This window comes from Rhodnius prolixus, unplaced genomic scaffold (genome assembly GCF_049639745.1).
Source record: "Rhodnius prolixus isolate KJV_2025 unplaced genomic scaffold, Rpr scaffold_9, whole genome shotgun sequence".
NCBI classification, from domain to species: domain Eukaryota; kingdom Metazoa; phylum Arthropoda; class Insecta; order Hemiptera; family Reduviidae; genus Rhodnius; species Rhodnius prolixus.
Window position 1 is genome coordinate 27248226 of NW_027411604.1, and position 22797 is coordinate 27271022.

General features: G+C 37.4%; 1 protein-coding gene across 23 annotated transcripts in view; it reads left to right on the forward strand.

Moving 5' to 3' along the window:
- pum (pumilio) overlaps positions 1-22797 on the forward strand; it is a 685135-nt gene that overhangs the window by 127171 nt on the left and 535167 nt on the right. For all 23 annotated transcript variants that reach the window (XM_074127672.1, XM_074127673.1, XM_074127676.1 and 20 more), the window contains one exon: positions 17146-17260. In XM_074127672.1, coding sequence (XP_073983773.1) covers positions 17146-17260 — 115 coding nt within the window. The remainder of the gene's footprint in view (positions 1-17145; positions 17261-22797) is intronic.

Here is a 22797-nt window from a genome sequence, read left to right on the forward strand (position 1 = left end):
CGCCGCCTCCACCTATCTGCCGTTAGTTTTAAGTATATTAACTGAGGACTGAAGAGCGAGATGGTCGTGAGTAGAGCCTCAATAATCTAGACAGCCATTATCATACCGAATGACCTTGATAAGGTCGATTACATACATATTTTTTTTCCCTCCCACATTTCTCGTACAGCGTTATGTGCGCACTTTGTTGTCATGAAATGCCACGTTAACTGGCTAAAAAAAACACAATTGCTGCTTAAATTTCCTGTATTAGTCAGTATTTTTCGTTTTTTTTATTTCTACTGTTCTCTGTTCTTATGATCAATTATATATTTTAACCACAACGTACTCAGTCTGTGTACATATCTTATTAGAAGTGTAGAAGTAATTTTGGTAAATTAAAATTATTGATGGGTTTGTTTGTATTTCACATGATCTTGAAATTGGTAAAAACGTTTAGTTTTTCTTTACTAAACTAAGAACAGTCTTGAGGACGCCTCAAATTTTTGATTTCGCTTTTATTTAAGTGATTATTCCATTGAAAAAAGAAGTTTACGCAGTTTAAACTTCCTAAGTATCTATGCCGTTTAGAACTTATTTCAGAAATGGGAGGTAGAGTTTTTTTTTAAAAAAATAGTTCCATAATTTGCGAATATGATTGAATTTTATGAAAAAAATAACTGCCAGTTTCAGTCATTATAAACTTTATTATGCCGCGAGCTTTCGACCTAGGGACTAGGTCATCTTCGGGGCTGTGGTGCATATTTACAGTGTGTTAACAGTAATTATATTACCAATTAATTATATTACAATGAATATGTATAATGTAACGAAATTTACAAAAATATTTACCTAATTTACAATATACTGTTTTACATCATTAGAGGATTGGTGTGTCTTCTGTCGTGTCTGTTCATGGACTGAGTGTGATCGGTCTGTGTGTGGTTGTAAGGAAGTCAGTGTTGCTAATTGTCAAGTATTTTGCAGTAAATTGACGTATATGTTGTTTAAATTGTTGGTGTCAGTTTTCGAAATTTAGACTGTTTTCTGTCTTAGATATGTACGAGGTGTGTTCAAAAAGTAACGGGAATTTTCGTTTTTTGAAAAAAATATTTATTTATTCATCTACATTAATATTGTCGCCTTCAAAGTAGTCCCCTTCGCATACAATACACTTGTGCCAGCGCTTTTTCCAATCCTCGAAACACTTTTGAAACTCGATCTTTTTGATAGCTTTCAGCTCTTTCAGCGATTCGCTTTTAATGTCATCTATGCTTGTAAAACGACGGCCTTTTAATGTTCTCTTTATGTTTGGAAATAGAAAAAAGTCACATGGAGCCATGTCTGGCGAATATGGAGGCTGGGGCATCGTTAAAGTTTTGTTTTTGGCCAAAAATTCACGAACAAGCAATGAAGTGTGAGCAGGTGCATTATCGTGGTGCAAAATCCATGAATTGTTTTGCCACAAATCCGGGCGTTTTTTTCGGATTGCTTCACGCAAACGGCGTTGAACTTGTAGGTAGTACTCCTTATTGATTGTTTGACCTTGTGGCAAGAATTCATGATGCACTATGCCATTAAAATCGAAGAACACAGTGAGCATAACCTTCACATTCGACCGCACTTGTCGAGCCTTTTTCGGTCTTGGCGATCCAGAATGCCTCCACTGGGACGATTGAGCCTTAGTTTCGACATCATATCCGTAAACCCATGTTTCGTCACCTGTTATAACACGTTTCAGTAGATCCGCATCGTTGTCGACTTCATTGAGTGACTCTTGAGCAACTTCCATTCTCCGCTGTTTTTGTTCGAAATTCAACAATTTTGGAACAAATTTTGCTGCCACACGTTTCATACCCAAAACATCCGAAAAAATTTCATGGCATGAGCCAATTGATATGGCAACATCATCAGCGACTTCTCTGATTGTGATTCGGCGATCGTTCATAACCATTTCTTTCACTTTTTTCACGTTTTCATCGGTTGTTGATGTGCTTGGACGTCCAGGTCGTTCGTCATCTTCAACGTTTTCGCGGCCATCTTAGAAACGCTTATACCACTCGTAAATCCTTGTTTTACTCATAGCAGACTCACCATATGCCTTTATTAACATTTCACACACTTTATTTCATTTTTTACGCAAAATTTAATACAAATTCTTTGATCCATTTTTTTTAACAAACAAAAATCGCCAAGCTCGAAAAACACGTCTAACCTTAACGGCTGCCACTTAAGAAGTAAACAATGAATATTACTGAAAATTTTATCGTACTTCAGGGGCATGTGTACCAACATAATAAAAAAAAAAATTTACAATCAGACTCTCCAAACCCGCGAAATTTAAAAATTCCCGTTACTTTTTGAACACACCTCGTACATCATTTCTAGCACTTTCCTTTTTTGTGTGTTGGTTTCTGATTTAAGTATCTTTGTGTTTGGGAAATCAAAAGTGTGATGATTTTCTGTGTGCTGTGTAATACACATATCTAAGATAGAAAACAGTCTAAATTTCAAAACTGACACCAACAATTTAAACAACATATACGTCAATTTACTGCAAAATACTTGACAATTAGCAACACTGACTTCCTTACAACTACACACAGACCGATCACACTCAGTCCATGAACAGACACGACAGAAGACACACCAATCCTCCTCTAATGACGTAAAACAGTATATTGTAAATTAGGTAAATATTTTTGTAAATTTTCGTTACATTATACATATTCATGTTCATGACTATTCATGACTGAAACTGGCGTTAATATTTTCATCCTATTAGAATTGCATAATAAAAAGGTAAAAGAGATCAAATTAATAATAATGTCGATAGAATGCGACACATTCCCTCTGAACCAAACTATTAATTAAGAAAAATTACAAGCCAAACTGACATTTAAGCTTAAGTACGCAATTAGATCGGATCAAAAGAATCAGTTTGGCAAATTCACAGCAAATTACTGAAAAAAACTTTCTTTAAAATTGCACTTCCGGTGTTTTGATTATCTTACTTCCTGGAAGTTTGTTTAGAAATTTAATAATCAAATACTTAAAGGTAATAAAACCTCAAAATATCCAAAAACGGAAGTTTAGAAAACCTTATTTAACCTCTCCTAAAATGATGACCTTTTTGTGTAAGACGGTCCTACGTAGAGATCTAGTGAGTCACCAACACCGGTTAAATGTGAGCGTTAGGGTGTGGACCTATCTTAATTTAGTGAATCGTATATTTGTATATTCGAAGTTTGAAAAAAAATTAATCGAAAAGTTTTTGTTTAGAGATACTGAGGAAAGGTGGCCTCGCCAAAACGTGGTCTGAACCATTAGTGATTAAATCAATTTAATTAACGATTGAAAAGGTAAGGAATATTGTCAGGTCCAGGTCCTTAGTGTGTTACTATTCAAAGTAGCCATTGATAGTATCACCACCTTCATTCCCACCCCGGTTAAATCAATCCTATTTGCAGACGACTTTACCGTCTTTATCACAGTGGACAAGGTCCTCCAAGGACAACACATACTCCAACGTACCATAGAGAATCTTACGGAGTGGTCCACACAAAATGGATTAAAATTTTCATTGGAAAAAACCAGATGCATGGTTTTCTCTCGTCGAAGACGTGCACAATTAATGCCCTCCTTATATCTTGCTGGCACCCCAATTAAAGTAGTCCACAAAACTCGTTATCTTGGGCTTATGATTGATAGTAAGCTTACATGGGTCTCACATATAAGAGATATCCGAGAACGCAGCCAGAAAGGCATTAATTTGATGAGAGTTATAGCAGGAATCAAATGGGGAGCCGATAGGGAAATGCTGCTAAAAGTGTATCGATCTATTGCCCGATCAAAGATTGATTATTGTAGTTTTATATATTCCTCCGCGAGGAAATCTACCTTGAGACAGCTCGATACCGTACATAATCAAGGAATTAGGATATCCTTAGGCGCCTTTAAAAGTAGCCCTGTATTAAGCTTATATGTTGAAGCTGGTGAATTCCCGCTGTCTTACAGACGCAGCCAGCTAGCTTTAGGGTATCTGGTAAAATTGCACAGCAAACCCCTCAACCCATGTCATAGAATTGTAAATCATTTACCTCTAGAACGGAAGTATGAAAGGGCAGCAACAACAACCAAACCTTTTGGTATACGAATGAAAATCCTACTAAATGAGTATTCATTCGATATCCCTCCCTTGTTTAGACACCAGCCACAAGCTACTGCACCCTGGTTAACTCCACCAATATTCGTTAACCAATCACTCTTGAGATATCCAAGAAGCACGACCTCCGAACTAGAATATAAGCAATACTTTCAAGAAATATTAAGTAGAGGGCAATTTGTCCAGGTTTTGTACACTGACGGATCTAAAAATGAAACAGGCTGTGGGGCTGCAGTCGTTGTTCAAAATAGAAGATATAAGTTTGGGTTACCGTCGAGAAGCAGCATATATGTTGCAGAACTTTACGCTATTTACATGGCACTAAGTATCATAGGGGGAATCCGGGGTAATGTTGCAGTTTGCTCCGATTCTATAAGCTCTTTACTATAGTTGCAACATATTTATTGCAAACACCCTATAATCCAAGATATACACGCATTGCTTTTTAACTTGAGAGTGGAAGAGATTAATGTGTGCTTTATATGGATTCCTGGCCATTCAGGGATACAAGGCAATATCCACGCGGATTTAGCTGCAAAAGAGGCCGCTAGCATGACAGCAAATATAGAAAGGAGCATGCCAGTTGACATAAGTCGTGTGGCAAAAGAGTATGTAAAGCGTAGCTGGCAGCGCGAGTGGACGTCAGTAACCGAAAACAAATTAAGAGTAATTAAGGAACCTGTGCACGCCTGGGACTCCGCTTACAGGTCAATTAGAAGAGAGGAGGTAGTAGTGGCTCGGCTGCGAATTGGTCATACCAGGCTAACGCATGGTTACCTGATGTGTGGCGAGCCTACCCCGTTGTGCAACGCTTGTAACAGCTGTCTGTCCGTGCAGCATGTCATTGCTGAGTGTCCGTCCTATGAACAGGCTCGACGGAGTAATAATATTCCAAAAGACATTGCGGAGACCCTTGGGAATGATCCAGCTCAGATAAACAGGGTGATCGGGTTTTTGAAGCAAATCAGGCTGTTTGATGAAATATAGCTTGGAAGGTAGATCTACATCTTGAGTGGTCCGTGAAGGGATGAGGAGAGAAGTGGGATAGAGAGCATAATAACCGAAAGGTTCATTGCTCAAAAAAAAAAAAAAAAAAAAAAAAAAAATTAACGATTGAAATTAAATTAATTCAACGTTTAAAATTAAAGTTCAATTAAATTCTTTTATTTAATCATAATTTTGTAGTTTGATTAATGATTAAATTGGAAATTTACTTCACCTATTGTCATATTAAACGATTAATTTCGACGATAAAATTCTGATTAAAATTACAAAAAAAAAAAATTAATTAAATTTATGATTAAATTGTATATTTAGTCAATGCCCATCTCTGCTAAATAGTTAGAGAGAAGTAGAGGAAGTCGTGTACATATTAATTTTAAAAAAAGTCGTGTGAGTGTGCATATTAAATCTTAAAAATTGAAATGGAAATAAAATTTTTCCACTTTATTTTTATATTTACAACTGCAACAATTGTTGCACCAAGTAAATCTGATCTTATTGGTTCAGTTCTCTTGAAAAGTCATGGTTGGAGCAATCACCCACTGGCGAAACTCCTTCACAATGATTTAATCACAACAGATCTCTAGGCCATTTTCGCTTCAGTCGACGAGGAGGATTGTCTGGAAGGTTTAGAGAGGAGAGTTGTTGGACAAGAGGATTAGGATGGAGAGCTAGGAGGCTGTGAAATTTACGGTAGCGAGACTTTATTAGGTCAGTGACGAAAGGGATGTGAAGGTCGGTGTGTATTGTAAGGTTAGAAATGTAGTAAGGAGCATTCAGGATTTTCCGTAGGATTTTTGACTGTAGTGTCTGCAGGCGTTTGGAGTTAGAAGGTTTGGTTGAGCCCCACACTTCAGCTCCGTATGTCCATATGGGTCTTAACAGTGTTTTGTAAATTGTCAGTTTGTGGTTCAAATCGAGTTTGGATCTGCGGTCAAGTAGTCTAGTAAGTAGCTTGTAGCGTCTGTTCACGTCTTGTCGTTTCAGTCGAGTATGTGGGTTCCAGGTGAGTCTCTTGTCAATGTACAGTCCTAAGTATCGTACTACGTCAGCTGGAGGAATCGTTACACCGTTCAGTAGAACTGGTGGACTTGCAGATTTTCGTAATGTAAAAGTAATGTGCACTGATTTTTGTTCATTAATTTTTATTTTCCATTTTCGGAACCAGGTTTCAAGAAGATTTAAATGGATTTGACTGTTCTGACTGGCTTGTATCGGATCGGAGTGGGAAGAAAGTATGGCAGTATCGTCAGCGAATGTTGAAACTATTGTATTTTGAGATAGAGGTAAGTCAGCAGTGTATATTAGAAAAAGAAAAGGGCCTAGAACGCTTCCTTGAGGGACTCCAGCTTTTATGGGTATAAAGGATGAGAGGGCCTGCCCTTGACGAACGCGGCAGTAGCGATCGGTTAAATAAGATTTTAAGATCAAGTAGTAGGTGAAAGGAAGATGATTTTTAAGTTTGTGCAGTAAGCCCGAGTGCCAGACTCGATCAAAGGCCTGAGCCACATCGAGAAAGACACCCGAACAGTACTGTTTACGCTCCAAGGAAGAGGATATGGTATCTACCACACGGTGCAGCTGTTGAGTTGTTGAATGAAATGCGCGGAAACCAAATTGATGTTCAGGCAGCAATTCCTCTATTATAGGGATTAGACGCCTTAGCAGAAGCTTCTCCAGTATTTTCCCTAAAACAGGTAAAAGGCTTATTGGACGATAGGAGCTAGGTTGCTGTGAAGGTTTATTGAGTTTCAGTATCATTTTCATTATGGAGTATTTCCAGAGCATTGGAAAGTAAGTCGTTCGTAAAACTGCGTTGTAGATGTAAGTTAGAAAGAGAATACCACTTTTTGGTAAGTTGCGTAAAATGTTACTAGTTATGAGATCATAGCCAGGAGATTTTTTAGTCGGTAGTTGCTTAATAATGTACTTTACGTCTGAGGGATTAAAGGCTTTAGGAGGTAAGGTGAGTTGTAGGGGTGAGTCTAAGTCCTCTTCAATGTTGAGTTCGTGCAGCTGATCGTTCATGTCTGGATGTGGAATAAATACATTAGATAGGTGAGTGGCAAAGAGATTAGCTTTGTCTTGGTCTGTTTTCGCCCAGGTGGAGTTGTCATGCTGTAGAGGAGGAGAACAGTCTTTGTATGCCAGAATTTTGCGAGTACAGAACCAAAGAGATTTGTCTGATGTTGTTAAGGATGATGTGTATTGACTGTAAATGTCTGACTTTAGTTTGTACAGTTCCCGTTTGAGAAGTCTCGTTAGTTGATTTAGTCGTCTATGTTCGGATGGATATCGGGTCCGTTGCCATCTTGCTCTAGCTTTCCTTTTCTCTGTCAGTAAAGTCCTTAAGTTTAGAGGCAGTAATATGTTCTGGGGGGCTTTTCTTGGTTTTGGAGGAGAGGTAGCTGTCCAGGCTGCTTGTTGAATAGTTTTAGTAAGTTGGTCGACTGCTACGTCTATGTCTTCTGCAGTTTTTAAGGCCGTGAGTAAATCTATTTTCTTGTCAACGATATTCCTGAAGAGGTCCCAGTTTGTTGGTCCAGTGATAAGTGAAGGAAAACTAGAATTGAAGGTGGGTTGAGAATTTAAAGCCAGTAAAACGGGAGAGTGGTCAGAGGATAGGTCAAATGTAGTAGAAATGTCACAAGAGGAAGAAAGTACTCTAGATGAAATGAAAATGTCTAAAATGTCTGGTGATTTCCGTGGAGATGTAGGCCAATACGTGGAATTAGAAGGTGAAATTACGGAATAGGAAGAGGTTGATAGTGAGTTTAGAAGAGTCCGTCCACGTGGGTTTGTGACACGACATCCCCACTGCTGATGTTTTGCATTGTAGTCCCCGCCCGCTAGAAAGTGAGAACCAAGAGATTGGAAAAAGGAAAGGAAGTCATTTTGAGAAATGGTTTTGTTGGGAGGACAGTATACTGCTGCTATTGTGATTTGGAGAGGTAAGATATTTAAAGAAATGGAGGTAGACATCAAAGAGTCAGTGGGAGAGCTAGGATTCACGTAATGTGATAGAGATCGACGAATGAGAATCGCTGTTCCACCTTGAGGTCGGTCTGCAGGATGGTCTGTTCGGTAGATTATGTAGTCCTTAATGTAAAAGTAAGTCGTACTCGTAAAGTGTGTTTCTGTAATGAGTGCTATGTCTATTCGTTTATTGTGCAGTAAAAGGTCCAGTTCGTCTTTGTGGGCGCTCAAACCATTGGCATTCCAGAGAAGAAAGAGGAGAGACTGTTGTTTTGATGGAGTGTTCATGACATCTTGGGCAGAATTTGGGTGACTACTGTAGTAAGGAGAGTTATCAGTGGGCTGATCATTGTTTTAAAGTCACTGAGGAAAGTGGTTAGAAGTGAGGTGATGTCAGTCGCTGCTGGTGGAGGAGGTACAAAGTGAGAAGTCGAAGGTTTATGGCTTTCTGCTGTGGCTTGAGCGTAGGTTTTGGACGAGTGAGCTAATGGGGAAGGAGTTGAAATTTGTTGAGAAGGAGGCTCAGTAATTGGAGGAAAATCGCTTGGCCTGGATGTTGGTGATGGCTGATTTCTTCTGTTTGTGACAGGCGATCCTCTTCTGAGTCGTTGCAGTTCCTTGTGGGTGTTGCATCCGAGGTAGCTTGCAGGATGATTTGCTTGGCAGTTGGCGCACTTTGCTGGTTCCTCTCGGGGTTTAACACATTCAGTGGACCAATGTGGTCCTGCACACTTCACACACCTTGGGAAGTGGTTGCAATAGGATTTGGTATGTCCAAATTCTTGGCATCTCTTGCATTGAGGGATTAGTCGTTTTTTAAATGGTTCTTCCACCTTGATTCTGGTGTAAAGGAGACTGTGAAGTGAGAAGATCTCTTCATTATTGGGACCTTGATGTAAGTCCACAAAGAACAAAGGTAGAGGAATCTTGGTAGTAGTACTTATGACATTTGTTACATTTTTGACTGAGAAACCTAATTTCTCCAGTTCCTCCTTAATAATAGTGACGGGTGTGGTATGGTGGAGATGGCGGAGAACCACTCTGAAAGGCTTGTCCTCTTTTAATTGGTACGTATGGTAGTCTGCTTTTTGTGTCATTAGGTATTTAACGATTGTTCGGTACCCTTCAACAGTGCAGGCGGTTACCATGGTGTCGCTAGCTCGTGCTTTACAAGAGAAGTTATTATCTCCGACTAAGCTGGTGAGTACTCTACACATTCCCACGTAGTTGGTTATATTTTTAATAAATATTGGAGGCGGTTTTGATGTTTTCTCTTTTTCCTGTTCAATGATATTATTTTCTTCGTCGATATTGATAGCTAATGGTGCAAACGGGTTTGCAGTAATGAAGCAGGGTGACTGTTGTACACCATTGCTTGTTGAGACAGGATGATCATGTACTGGCGCTGAAGCAGCATCAACTGATGAAGGCAAAGTTGGTTTATTGGATGGTTCGTGTATTTTTGTTGATTTAACTTTGCGGCTCTTCTTCTTTTTATTTGGAGAGCTGGCATTGAGAGCTGTCCTTTTATGAGTGACCTGGGAGGATGCAATTGAAGAGGCGTCATCACTCATGTGAGAGTGACCGTCTTGATCTAGATCACTTAGGCTCATCTTTAATTTAATGAATTAAAGATTTGCTTTACTTCTTTATAAGAAAACACAAAGGATATGGTTTAGGTTTTGATTAAGGAATAAAGTAAAGAAAGAAGTTTAATAATAAGAAATAATAATATTAATCAAATGTTTCTTTTTGTTTTTACAAATACAATAATAGAAATAACTAAGATTATATACACAAGTAATTATAAAAAGTTTTAAACAAAGAGTCAAGTTAAGGTTATGTTTATAATAATAGTTTTCTAGAAAAATTTAAATTTAAATGAGAGTCTCACATGCTCTTTAGTTTGAATTCCATGTAGGAAAAACACTACAAAGAAAAACTAGTTCACTTTAAGACCGCACTAAGACGATAAAAACTAATTTTTTAATAAATATCTACGAGCAAAATTTTTGGAAATGATTACAAGCACACACATCACAGCTGATGGGAAATAAAATTAAATAATATTCTTGGTCAGTTGAGCCGAAAATAGCCGACAAATACCGATTGCATTCGGCTTGTTAAAGAGAAATGAGAGAAATTATAATAAAAAGTCACGGCTAAGGCTGGTTGGATTACAGATCCAGTAATTCCTAGAATTCTCTACTTTTTCCAGCTAATTTGAGGTTCTCTAACCCAACGTGCCTTGATGGCATAGGTTTAGACTGAATTTACTGTTCTACAGTTAGTTTATCGACTATATCTCGGGAACGGATGATCGCTCAGAGTTCAAATTTGATATTTAGTTCAAGTGACATCACAGGAAGCGACAGTTATTTTTTGGTCAAAATAGCTCCACCGGAAGTACCACTTTACTGAATAGATTTTTCACTTTTTCAACTTTTTCTCAAAAACCGCTGCTTGGATTTCCTTGAAACTTGGTATAATTATAGCTCACAAATAGCTCTACAACTTTTATAGGAAACATTTTTCTGGATTGCTTCGATTAAGGGCACTTTTGGGTGAGGAGGTTGGTGGGTCAGTCCGGAAGAATGCCATTTCGCTGTAATATATGGACTTACCGCATATTATACACTAATTAGAATTAGAGTTGTAACGAAAATTCTGTATTTCAAAAAAATCAGTCTACCGGAAATACCACTTCTCAAAATCGATTTCACAATTTTTTCAAATTTTCTATTAAGTTACAATTATGATTTATTTTATACTTGGCAAACAGAAATTTCGAGTTTATTTATGTTTTCGTCTCGCATTGCACAATACAGCTTGCAATTCTTCATAAAAATAGAAATAACACCTTACTGTACAGAGGCGATTCACTCCAATACCTCTCGACTCCATACTAGCAATCTATGTTTACAATGCGAAGTATTTTATTTGTTTTCTATTCTAAGATTTCAAACTTTAAATCGAAGAATATCAACGATAGAGGTTTTAGATGGCAAGATGGCGTTAAAGGCCAAGTTGTCTATGCGCCATTAGCTGTACGAAAACTTACTCTGGCCGGACTTCCTTTCCTTCTAGTAATTTAAGGCCTGATAAATATTGAACCAGAAAAATTTGGGTTAACAAATTCAGTGAAGCCTGAACAGTATGGCAGTATCACATATCGACAAAGTAAATTGCAATCAACAAAAAAAAACATTTCCGTTAGATGGTAGAATTAAATAGTTGCTTCAAATTGATCTATTCGTTGCCAAAATTTGTCTGAATCGATTCGAATTTATATGAACATCTATACTTACGTACAGCGTAAACAAACATACTATCAAATAACGAGATTATTGCTGTAAAACATTTCATTTTATATTTACACATATTTAGTTATTATCACCTTCAATATACACCCCTCCCCTATCCCTACAACGCTCCATGCGAATTTACCATTGTTCGAAACAGTGCTGAAAGTCTTTCTCTGTGAGCTCCTGCATGACGAGTGCCGCTTTTTCTTTCACAGCTTCAACGGTCTGAAATCGTGTTCCTTTTAATGCAGATTTAAACTTTGGGAGATAAAAGTCACATGGGGCCAGGTCAGGCGAATAAGGTGGATGGCCTAAAACTGGGATGTTGTACTTGGCTAGAAACGTCGCCTTGACAGACAATGCAGTGTGAGCCCAGCGCGTTGTCTTGATGGAGAAACCATAACTTGTTCTTCCACAAATCGGGTAGTTTTTTTCCTTACTCTTTAACGGAGTTGAGCAAGCACCTCACGTTAGTAATGTTGATTAAGTATAATCGATATTTTCATCCGTTTTGGACGTGGAAGGGCGACCCGGGCGGTCATCATCTCCGAAGTTTTCTCGGCCATTTTGGAAACGCTTGAACCACTCAGAAATTTGTGCACGTGATTAATATTCATCGCCATAAACTTCTTTTAATAAAAGATAAGTTTTAGTTGCGGTTTCACCAAATTTCATGTGAAATTTCACGACAATTCATTGCTCTACTACATGTGTAGTATCATGTTTTGGGCAAAACGAAACTAACACCTCTTACACAAACGACGGTTCCGGTCAGATAGATTTCTCTACAAGCACGTGAGACGCTGCAATCAAAAGAGAAGGCTTTACGCTGCAAAGCTGTCGGTCGTTAGGATTTGGCGCATGCATAGTTCTTCTGTAGCAGCCATCAGTTTCGTTATTTAATAGCCACACCTCGTAATAGCAACATTTGTTTACTTTTAATTTTTTCTTGTTGGTTTACGCTGAACGAAGAGCTGTTTATTAATTCGCTTATCACTTACCAAGTAGCTGCTGAAAGAAAATTTGGGAATTTTATCTTTTATAGAATAAGAGTAAAAAAATTGTCAAAGTTTGGTGTTTTTCAACGTTACGCTTTTTCGTGCAGTTTTAGACGATCAACCCTTATACAACTGACCTACCGGAAACTGAATGTGAACCTTCTTGCTTGTACCATCGCTCTCTTTGGTTACCAATCAGTCCATAAATAATCAGCGATATAATTTACGTTTAGCAAAAATTTAAGGAATCGAAATAAATGCATATTTTGAAAATTATTGCCTTCGGAGGAGCATGCAAAGTGCCAGGAATGGCCAAATCGTAGAGGAGAGCGCGCCAGCCAGCAGCAGCCTGTGATTGAACCCCACTGTAGCCGGGTGCCCAGCCGCCACATTGGTTTGCCCGGCCGTTGTCCTCAGGCCAAGGTCACACTCTCCTACTTTTAGATCATTTTAACCTTTACCTAACTTTTTCTAGATTTCAGTCTATGTGCTCATCGCCCATCTTATCATCTATACATAATCTATGTACCAGCATCTATTACATACACCTCACTTATTTTATTATACCATCATCTTTATTATTATTATTATTATTATTTTTATTTTTAATATAGAAAAGTTATTTTTTGAAAACAAATTATAGTGCACAAGCTATACGCATGCGTAGACTGCAGCTATTTTTATATAAATATTAGAAGGTTAATGCTTTATCGTTCTTATTTTTTATTTTTAACTGAAGCATTCTGGGTAACATTTTCACAGCTGTAAAGTTTGTGGAACGTTTCTGTAAATCCCATTTTGTTGCAATCGCTAAATAACTGGGCCCCATTATTAGTATAGTTTACTAGTGATTGATTCACTGTTTCCTGCAATTGGCCCTAATTTATGAAGCTGCCATTTTAGCAAAACGAAATAACTTGATATTATAAATTTAATAAATTATTTTTCGTCCTGTAACCTTTCTTTGATTGTTTAATATCACGAAAATATTGCAAAATATCATGGGATACTACGAATATTTTTTGAAAATATTTCAGTAAACTAGAGGATAATAAATTTATTTAAAATTTCTCAAAGACAAAAAAAAAAATAGTAGCAACTTATCAACCTGAGGTAAGGGATTTAGGTGAGTGGGTAGCGAATGCAGGCTGCCAACGCGGAGATAACACTGTCCGGATGCCCTGGAAAAATAGGTGCGGGCACCTCGAATTAAGATTTATAATATAACTAGAACGCTTCCTTGAGGGACTCCAGCTCATTTACCTCTATCCCAAAATACAATAGTTTCAACATTCGCCGACGATACTGCTATACTTTCATCCCACTCCGATCCGGTGCAAGCCAGTCAGAATATTCAAACTCACTTAAAGCTTCTCGAAACCTGGTTCCGAAAATGGAAAATAAAAATTAATGAACAAAAATCAGTGAACATTACTTTCATATTACGAAAATCTGCGAGTCCACCAGTTCAACTGAACGGTGTAACGATTCCTCCAGCTGACGTAGTACGATACTTAGGACTGTACATGAGACAAGAGACTCACCTGGAACCCCATATACTCGACTGAAACGACAAGACTACTTCACCGCAAATCCAAACTCGACTTGAATCACAAACGGGACAATTTACAAGACACTGTTAAGACCGATATGGACATACGGAGCAGAAGTGTGGGGCTCAACTAAACCCTCCAAACGCCTGCAGACACTACAGTCTAAAATCCTACGGAAAATCCTGAATGCTCCAATACTACATTTCTAACCTTACCATACACACTGACCTTCACATCCCTTTTGAACACCCATCTAATAAAGTCTCGCTACCGCAACTTTCACAGCCTCCTAACTCTCTTCATCCTAATCCTCTTGTTCAATAATTCCCCTTCCAGACAATCCCCCACGTCGATTAAAACAGAAGTGGCCTAGGGACGTAGTGATATGAGTGCAATCCACTTAGAAAGAGTTCCACCAATGGGTGGTTGCTCTATCACGACTTTCATGTGAATTTAACCAGTATCATCAAATTTAACTTGGTGCAACATTTGTTTTAGTTGTTAATATGGCAAATAAAGTGAATATATATACATAACTTAGCAATTTTTAATTTGTTCCTTAATTTTTTAAACTTGTGAAGTTCAAGTTAATCCATTATTCAAAATTCAGCAACCTAACCTAACCTTCAGAGCGGAAGGTAGCCTTTTCGTCGCAAGTTTTGAGTTTTTTTATATCTTCTGAATTATTTGCAAAGTTTTTGCAGGATAAATTTAATATTTCATACTTGAGATTAGTTTCTTCCTCATTGCTGGGGGGGGGGGGGGGTCCAGTTGTCCCACTCCTCTGGGACAAAACCTTAGTCCAGTGAGTGAAAACTTGGCTTCCCATACTTGTGCAATAAAACAAGTATTTTGTATTGAAATTATCGATTAGAATAGAGGATCTTAACTTTTCTTTTTATATTTTGGTTCCCAAGTACTTTAAATGTATTTTCCCTGTAGATCGAGATAGTTTTGTTGACATCTTACTTCTGTTTGCCAAAAATTCACCCTCCCCAAAATTGTGTCTTCAGTCACCATTTGTTTATGAGAAAATTTATTGATATAATATTGAAAGATTCATCTCGGCTACAGGCTACCAAGATGAAATAACAACTTTACGTCATTATTTTGTAACAAGAGTTTGTTAATAACGGCTCTTAATCAAACACCTAAAACGCTTAAAAATTACTCCTATCAGCCTGAATATTAGAAAAAAAATTAAATGAATCTGGCCTAGAACTGGTTTTGTCATTTTTTTTTTAACTTTACGCATTAAAATGAGGAAACAAAATTTGATTTGGTTATATAACGTGGAATATTTAACAAAAATTTCTTTCTACGCAGATTAGTATTACTGGCTCCACCCTAGGATTAACTTTGCCACGCGGCTGGTTGTGTGTTCGCTTCTTTTGGGTATTTTGTGAAGATGGAAATACACATTCCATATAAAGCCTTCACATTGTCCACGTGGCCCTAACATAGAAAGAGGCTATTGGGAATTATTTGGGCTCATTTATCACATTCTTGTGAAACAATCCCGCCTCATTTCGTTCTACGGCCTCCATGTTCTCCATTAAATAACGTGTTTCATTATCGCTCCCTGTTCATGGAGTTCTTATACTTCTAATGGACTTTTTTTTAATAAAACTATCTGGTAGGATCAGCTAGCCAGCGATGGGTAAACGTTTTTAGCAGCGGGCCAAAAACTAAAAGGAACAATTTTGATGGGTGGGCTAAAATAATAATTTTTATTTAAAAAAATGGCAGTAAGTGAGTAAGATATTTTTATAATATCAAAATTAAATTAGTGCGATCTATAAAGCTGTGAATGTTTTGATAATAGTTCCGCCATAATTTGGTCCAAATTGGGGACGTAGTTATTCTTAAGAGTGAACTGAGGTTGTTCACTCGTCGAATCTATTTCTAGCACAGCTTTATTCTAAGTTTCATTGTTGGAAAAAGCTGCTGCTCACAAATAAATGAAGTGTAATTGTTATTTTATAAAAATTATTTTTATAAAATATGTGACGGGCCAGATGGAACCTTTCACTGGGACATAGTTCGCTCAAAACTGAACTAGTCGGTAGTCGATTGACCAAAAACTGCACGAAAACGCGTAATTTTTGAAAAATAACCATCTTTGACAATTTTATAGACCGCATAATTGGGAATCTTTTCCTTTATTATTCTTTCTCATTGTTAGCAAATATAGTGAGAATTTTTTAAAAATGTTGCTTACCTATTCATAAGTTACTTTTTACTTGCGAGAATAAAAACAATTTTCTGTAAAAATACGAATTCTCTTTCAGTTATAAATTTAGAATTTGAAGTTAGTAAACTTTTTTTAAAATATTAATTTAAAGTAATGAATTACAAAAAATAAAACAAAGCAAAAAAAGAAGTAAGCAAACCAGCTGATTAATAAATAAGTAACAGTGTAGAAGGTTATTTACCACTCACAAATCCACTGCCTTTTTGTTTATTTAACAAAAACTTAAGCTATTCCTGTGTTGGCATCACCCTGACTTCATTTTTAGGTTATCCTTTTTTAATTACCCGGTTATACGCTAAAACTCAACTAACTCGGTATTTATTTTGCATTAACTATTTTTAATTCCAGATTTTTTTGTTTTTGTTTTAATTTCTTATTTTTGAGAGACATTTTTTAGTTTGCTGATTTGATTACGTTTACACTTCATGAACTTAAAATCATTTCATACAATATCTTTATTTTAAAACGTCACAACGAAATGAAACGTTGTAAATATAACTCCAGATTTTGTGGCGTCATGTTGGTGATGTCATTAATTTAATTAATTTTGAATAATTTTGTTACCTCTTTACTTTAATAAAAATTGAGAATTAAAACTTGAACAGTAACTGCAGTGAGAGAACAGTATCGTCTCTATAGGTGTAAATGTACGAAGATAACTGATCGCTATAGTGTAGAATGTATTTGAAATTTTGCCAACTGAAATTCATATTTATATTTAAAGTATTTATATTTATTTTCAGTTCTCATTATGAGCCTTTCTGTAGTGATTCATTGATTCTCCAAACCGTACTGTTTTTTTTTTTTTTTCTCCTGAATGTAATTCTGTTTAATATCCACCAAAATTAGCCTAAATATTATCTATAAAATAAAATTTTGAATTTTAATAAATAATTTGGTTATTTATTTACAGATTGCACCGTCCGCCAAAAAGCTTTGGGGGGTTGAGGAGCCAAAAGACGAGCCAAAAGGCATCTTGAATTTAAACGAACATCAAATGTGGCGCGATTCAACGTGGAGTACATCTGGTAAGTAGAATATTAGAATAATTTTGTCTTTTATTCTATACAAATTAAATCTCGGCCAGCTCACTAATAGCTTTATTCATATTGATACAAATTCCAAGTGGAGTTCAATTGTTCTAAGATTTTGATACAATGTTGGTCTTCTTGAAGGTGTAGGCCCGGTCAAGGTGGTAATGAGATGTGGATGGCAGTGTATGAAGAAGTTTGTCTGTTAGTTTGGCCATCTTGAATGTCGAGTTCTCTGTGTATATTCCTAGTGAACCTTGGGGAGCGTTCAGTGCAATAATTTGAATAAAATAAAACACCTCCATTTTTGTCCATTTTATTGAAAATCACGTACGGAAATGTTCCCATTTTTGTTAATCAAAAACGTAATATCTACTTTTATTATCTACCAAAGCTGGTAGGTATCTTTAGCGATGTGTGATTGCAAATTGCAAGGAAAGCCTCCTTCAGCAGTAAGAGCAGATGGTTGGGGGTAGAATCGGCCAAACTAGGGCTACCATATGGTTACCACATCATGTTTGGTGCACCAAATGCGGCATACATCTTTCCCATTATCGGTGCAATGCATTCTTATTGATTTCTTTTCATATCTTTAGATGATTTCTAAGTTATTTTGGTTGAAGCCATTAAAAATTACCCTCTTAACAGCTTAGACCGGGGTGAGTCTATTCTTAAAGAAAGTAACCAAGTACGACAAAATTTGAAAAAGGTAAACTATGTTCTTGTATATACGAGGGTCGTTTGAAAAGTCCGTGCAAAAATAAAAACTACTTAATTTTTTGGGGTAAACCTTTTTTATTTTTCAACATAGTCTCCTTTTAGGCTTATACACTTCGACCAACGCTGCTCTAGTTTGTTGATCCCTTCTGAATAATAGGATTTGTCCAAGTCTGAAAAATAGCCATTCGTTTCTGCAAATCACCACCTCGTTTGAATAAAATCTTTTTCCCGCCAGCCATTTCTTCATATTGGGGAACAAATAGTAGTCCGAGGGAGCCAAGTCTGGAGAATAGGGGGGATGTGAAACGAGTTGGAACCCTATTTCCATTAATTTTGCGACCACAACTGCTGAGGTGTGAGCTGGTGCGTTGTCGTGATGGAAAAGGACTTTTTTGTGGGCCAATCGTGGGCGTTTTTCTTGCGGCTCAGTTTTCAAACGGTCCAATAACCATGAATAATATGCACCTGTAATAGTTTTACCCTTTTCCAGATAGTCGATGAGGATTATTCCTTGCGAATCCCAAAAGACAGTCGCCATAATCTTTCCGGCCGAAGGATTCGCCTTTTTCGCCTTTTTTGGCGCAGATTCCCCCTTGGTAACCCATTGTTTAGATGGTTCTTTGGTCTCAGGAGTGTAGTGATGTATCCATGTTTCATCCACAGTGACGAAACGACGCTTAAAGTCCTGCGGATTCTTCTGGAACAGCTGCAAACCGTCCTTGCAACACTTCACACGATTTCGTTTTTGGCCAAGCGTGAGCAAACGCGGCACCCATCTTGCGGATAGCTTCGTCATGTCCAAATGTTGATGCAAAATATATGTTTAGCAATTAAGAGAGCTCAATAACCGCAAATTTTATTATTATATACGATTGCCCGATTGAAATAAGTTCAGATTAATTAAAAATCTCAAAATTACCTCTGAAAAATAATTGCAAAAATTTCTATTCTTGAAAGTTAGAATTGAATTTTTCATTTCTACAGAGGTTGTTGACATTTTACCCTTTTAGGAAATGTTCCAAATCTCTATATAAATATGTTTTCTGAGCTGTAGACTGATCTGGGATGTAGAGTATTTTTTTTTTTTTTTTTTTTTTTTTTTTTTTTTTTTTTTTTTTTTGCGCATCAACAGCTGAGGTTATTAGCGCCCGGAGCTTTTTCCAGTGCACTGCCGGCCTCCGGACAGTGTTCTCTCGTTACAGACAACACTGTCCATCACCGGACAGTGAGCTGTAAGAAGCTCCTAGGAAGAGAAAATCTAAGGGTCAGCAGCTGGATTCGAACCCGGGACCTCCGCGTGGGAGTCCAGTATGCTAACTGCATAGCTAATCCCTTCCCTGATGTAGAGTATTATTATTACTATTATTATTATTTTAATGATTTAAGGCGCGTCAACATCTAAGGTTTTTGGCGCCCGCAGCTTTTTCCAGTGCACTGCCGGCCTCCGGACAGTGTTCTCTCGTTACAGACAACACTGTCCATCACCAGACAGTGAGCTGTAAGAAGCCCCTAGGCAGAGAAAATCTAAGGGTCAGGAGCTGGATTCGAACCCGGGACCTGCGCTTGGGAATCCAATACGCTAACCGCATAGCTAATTCCTTCCCTTTATTATTTTAATTACTATTATTATTATTACGTTTTTAAATTGAAGGCGAGTCAACCATTTGAACTCATTAGATCCCTAGATCTTTGTTCAGTGCGCTGCCGGCCGCCTGAGATTGTTTTCTCTCGTTACAGACAATACTAATTAAGAAGAAAGTTTCATTTACTGGATATTGGTATTTCATTATTTTTTGGTATTTACTTGAAAAACGTCTTCACAATATGCATTAAACTTCGTATACTAATTGCTTAATTATAGAAATGTTGTAACTCGAATTTTGGAGCATTATTCACAGAGAATGCTACTTAAGTAGTCAGTACCTGGGGTAGAGGTGATTTACGCTCCCATATTTATCCCAAATTAAAAGATATTCATTTGAACAGAGTAACAGCTGACTAAAAGAACATTATTTTTTTTACAAAATTTTATTTTAATAAATTAAAATATTATGCAAAGTAGAATGTCAACGGCAAATTTGGGGAAAAATCTAATGAATGGGAGAAAAAATAATAATAGTTTTTATCAAAGGAATTACTGTGATTTCTTCGTGACCAATAATTTAGTAAAGTTAGCCATTTTGGATATATTATTATATAGGAGTCAGTGAATTGTAGTGAAGGTCATAATAGTTTAGGATTGCCACATCTCTGAGACCAGCTTGAATAATCTCGCCTACGTTTTGTGAACTCGTTTCTTGGGATTTCTTTTTATCTTATCTATTCTTTATTAATTTGTTTGTATTTTTGTTTTACTCAACTATAAGAGAAGATATTCAAATTGTACAGTCTTTCTATTTTGAGTTTCCTAAGTTAGAGCTTTTAGAGTTGCTGTCAGTTGTTAAGTGATTCCTCTGTAATTTTATATACAAGAACTTAGTGTACGAGGGGCACTACTTATATATTTTGAGCCTTGGCAACACTGAGTGTTGTCAGGTGCTATCTGACGTTTCCACTTGAAAGTTTGACATTTTTGACCATAACCTTCTTCAGAACGTTTTGTTATTTGAGCGCGATTTGTGTTGTTTACAGTCACTTGAAAATTGTGTCTCAGCGAAAAAATGGAATTAACTCGTGAAAATCTTCGTGCAATGATTTATTACGACTTTCGACGTGGATTATCAAGACAGGAGTGCATAGATCAATTTACTTCCACTTTTGGCGATAAAGCCCCATCCTTTGCCACTGTGAAACGCTGGTATAACGAATTCAATCGTGGTCGTCGTTCGCTCACCGACGAAAGTCATGAAGGTCGTCCAAAATCAGTTGTTGTGTCAGAAAACATTGATGCTGTGCAAAAACTAATCATGCAAGATCGTCATGTGACATACGAGGGTCGTTTGAAAAGTCCGTGCAAAGTCAGAGAGATAGCACCACTGGCGCGTATCGAGGTTATGTTTAGTTGGTAGCATCTCTTGGAAGAACACACACCAAGTTTCAGCCAGATCGGTCTATTTCTTTGTGTTTGGCATTCGTTTGAATCGAGGAAGTCGAGTGATTTTCAAAAAATGGACGAAAAAGAATTTCGTGTGTTGATTAAACACTACTTTATGAAAGGCAAAACGCCTCAGGAGACTAAAGAGAAGCTTGATAAACATTATGGTGAATCTGCACCTTCGATTAGAACAGTTTATAAGTGGTTTCAAAATTTTCGGAGTGGCTCAAGTGACGCTGAACGTTCTGGACGCCCTGTTGAGGTTACTACTCCAGAAATCATTGATAAAATCCATGATATGGTGATGGATGACAGAAGAGTGAAGGTGCGTGAGATTGCTAGTGCTGTGGGCATCTCGAATGAACGGGTACATAATATTTTGCATCAACATTTGAACATGACAAAGCTATCCGCAAGATGGGTGCCGCGATTGCTCATGCTTGACCAAAAACGAAATCGTGTGAAGTGTTGCAAGGACGGTTAGCAGCTGTTCCAGAAGAATCCGCAGGACTTTAAGCGTCGTTTCGTCACTGTAGGTGAAACATGGATACATCACTACACTCCTGAGACCAAAGAACAATCTAAACAATGGGTTACCAAGGCGGAATCAGAGTCAAAAAAGGCGAAGACCGTTCCTTCGGCCGGAAAGATTATGGCGACTGTCTTTTGGGATTCGCAAGGAATAATCTGGAAAAGGGTAAAACTATTACAGGTGCATATTATTCATCGTTATTGGACCGTTTGAAAACCGAGCTGCAAGAAAAACGCTCACGATTGGCCCACAAAAAAGTCCTTTTCCATCACGACAACGCACCAACTCACACCTCAGCAGTTGTGGTCGCAAAATTAATGGAAATAAAGTTCCAACTCGTTTCACATCCCCCCTATTCTCCAGACTTGGCTCCGTCGGACTACTATTTGTTCCCCAATATGAAGAAATGGCTGGCGGGAAGAAGATTTTATTCAAACGAGGAGGTGATTGCAGAAACGAATGGCTATTTTACAGACTTGGACAAATCCTATTATTCGGAAGGGATCAACAAACTAGAGCAGCGTTGGACGAAGTGTATAAGCCTAAAAGGAGACTATGTTGAAAAATAAAAAAGGTTTACCCCAAAAAATTAAGTAGTTTTTATTTTTGCACGGACTTTTCAAACGACCCTCGTACTGTGAGATTGAGGCAACCTTAGGCATTAGTTCCACCAAATGGTCGCCTGATTTTTCGGAAAAACTAGTCATGTGGCAACAGTGCCTTTAGAGGAACGTAGATCGGTCAATTCTGAATGGTACACAACCATTTGTTTGCCGAAAGTCTTCGATGAAATAAGGAAAAGAAACTAGCGCCGTCGGATCGTTCTTCATCAAGACAATGCCAGCTGTCACACATCTCGTCTAACAACCGACTATTTGAACACTCAAAAAAAATCTAATTAATGGGTCATCCGCCGTACAGTCCTGATTTGGCACCAAATGACTTCTTTTTGTTTCCGAACGTCAAGAATAAATTACGTAGACAACGATATTCGTCGGCAGAAGAAGCCGTTGATGCATTCAAAAACCATGTTTTGGAGGTGTCTCAAGCGGAATGGAAAAAATGCTTTGACAAGTGGTTCGAACGCATGCAGAAGTGTACAGATCATAAAGGAGAATATTTTGAAAAACAATAAAGTCATTTTCAATGACAAATTACTGTTTTTTTTTTATTAGGCTCAAAATATAAATAGTGCCCCTCGTATTATTGATCAGCCAAGCAATACAATGTATCCCTAACCAAATCAGC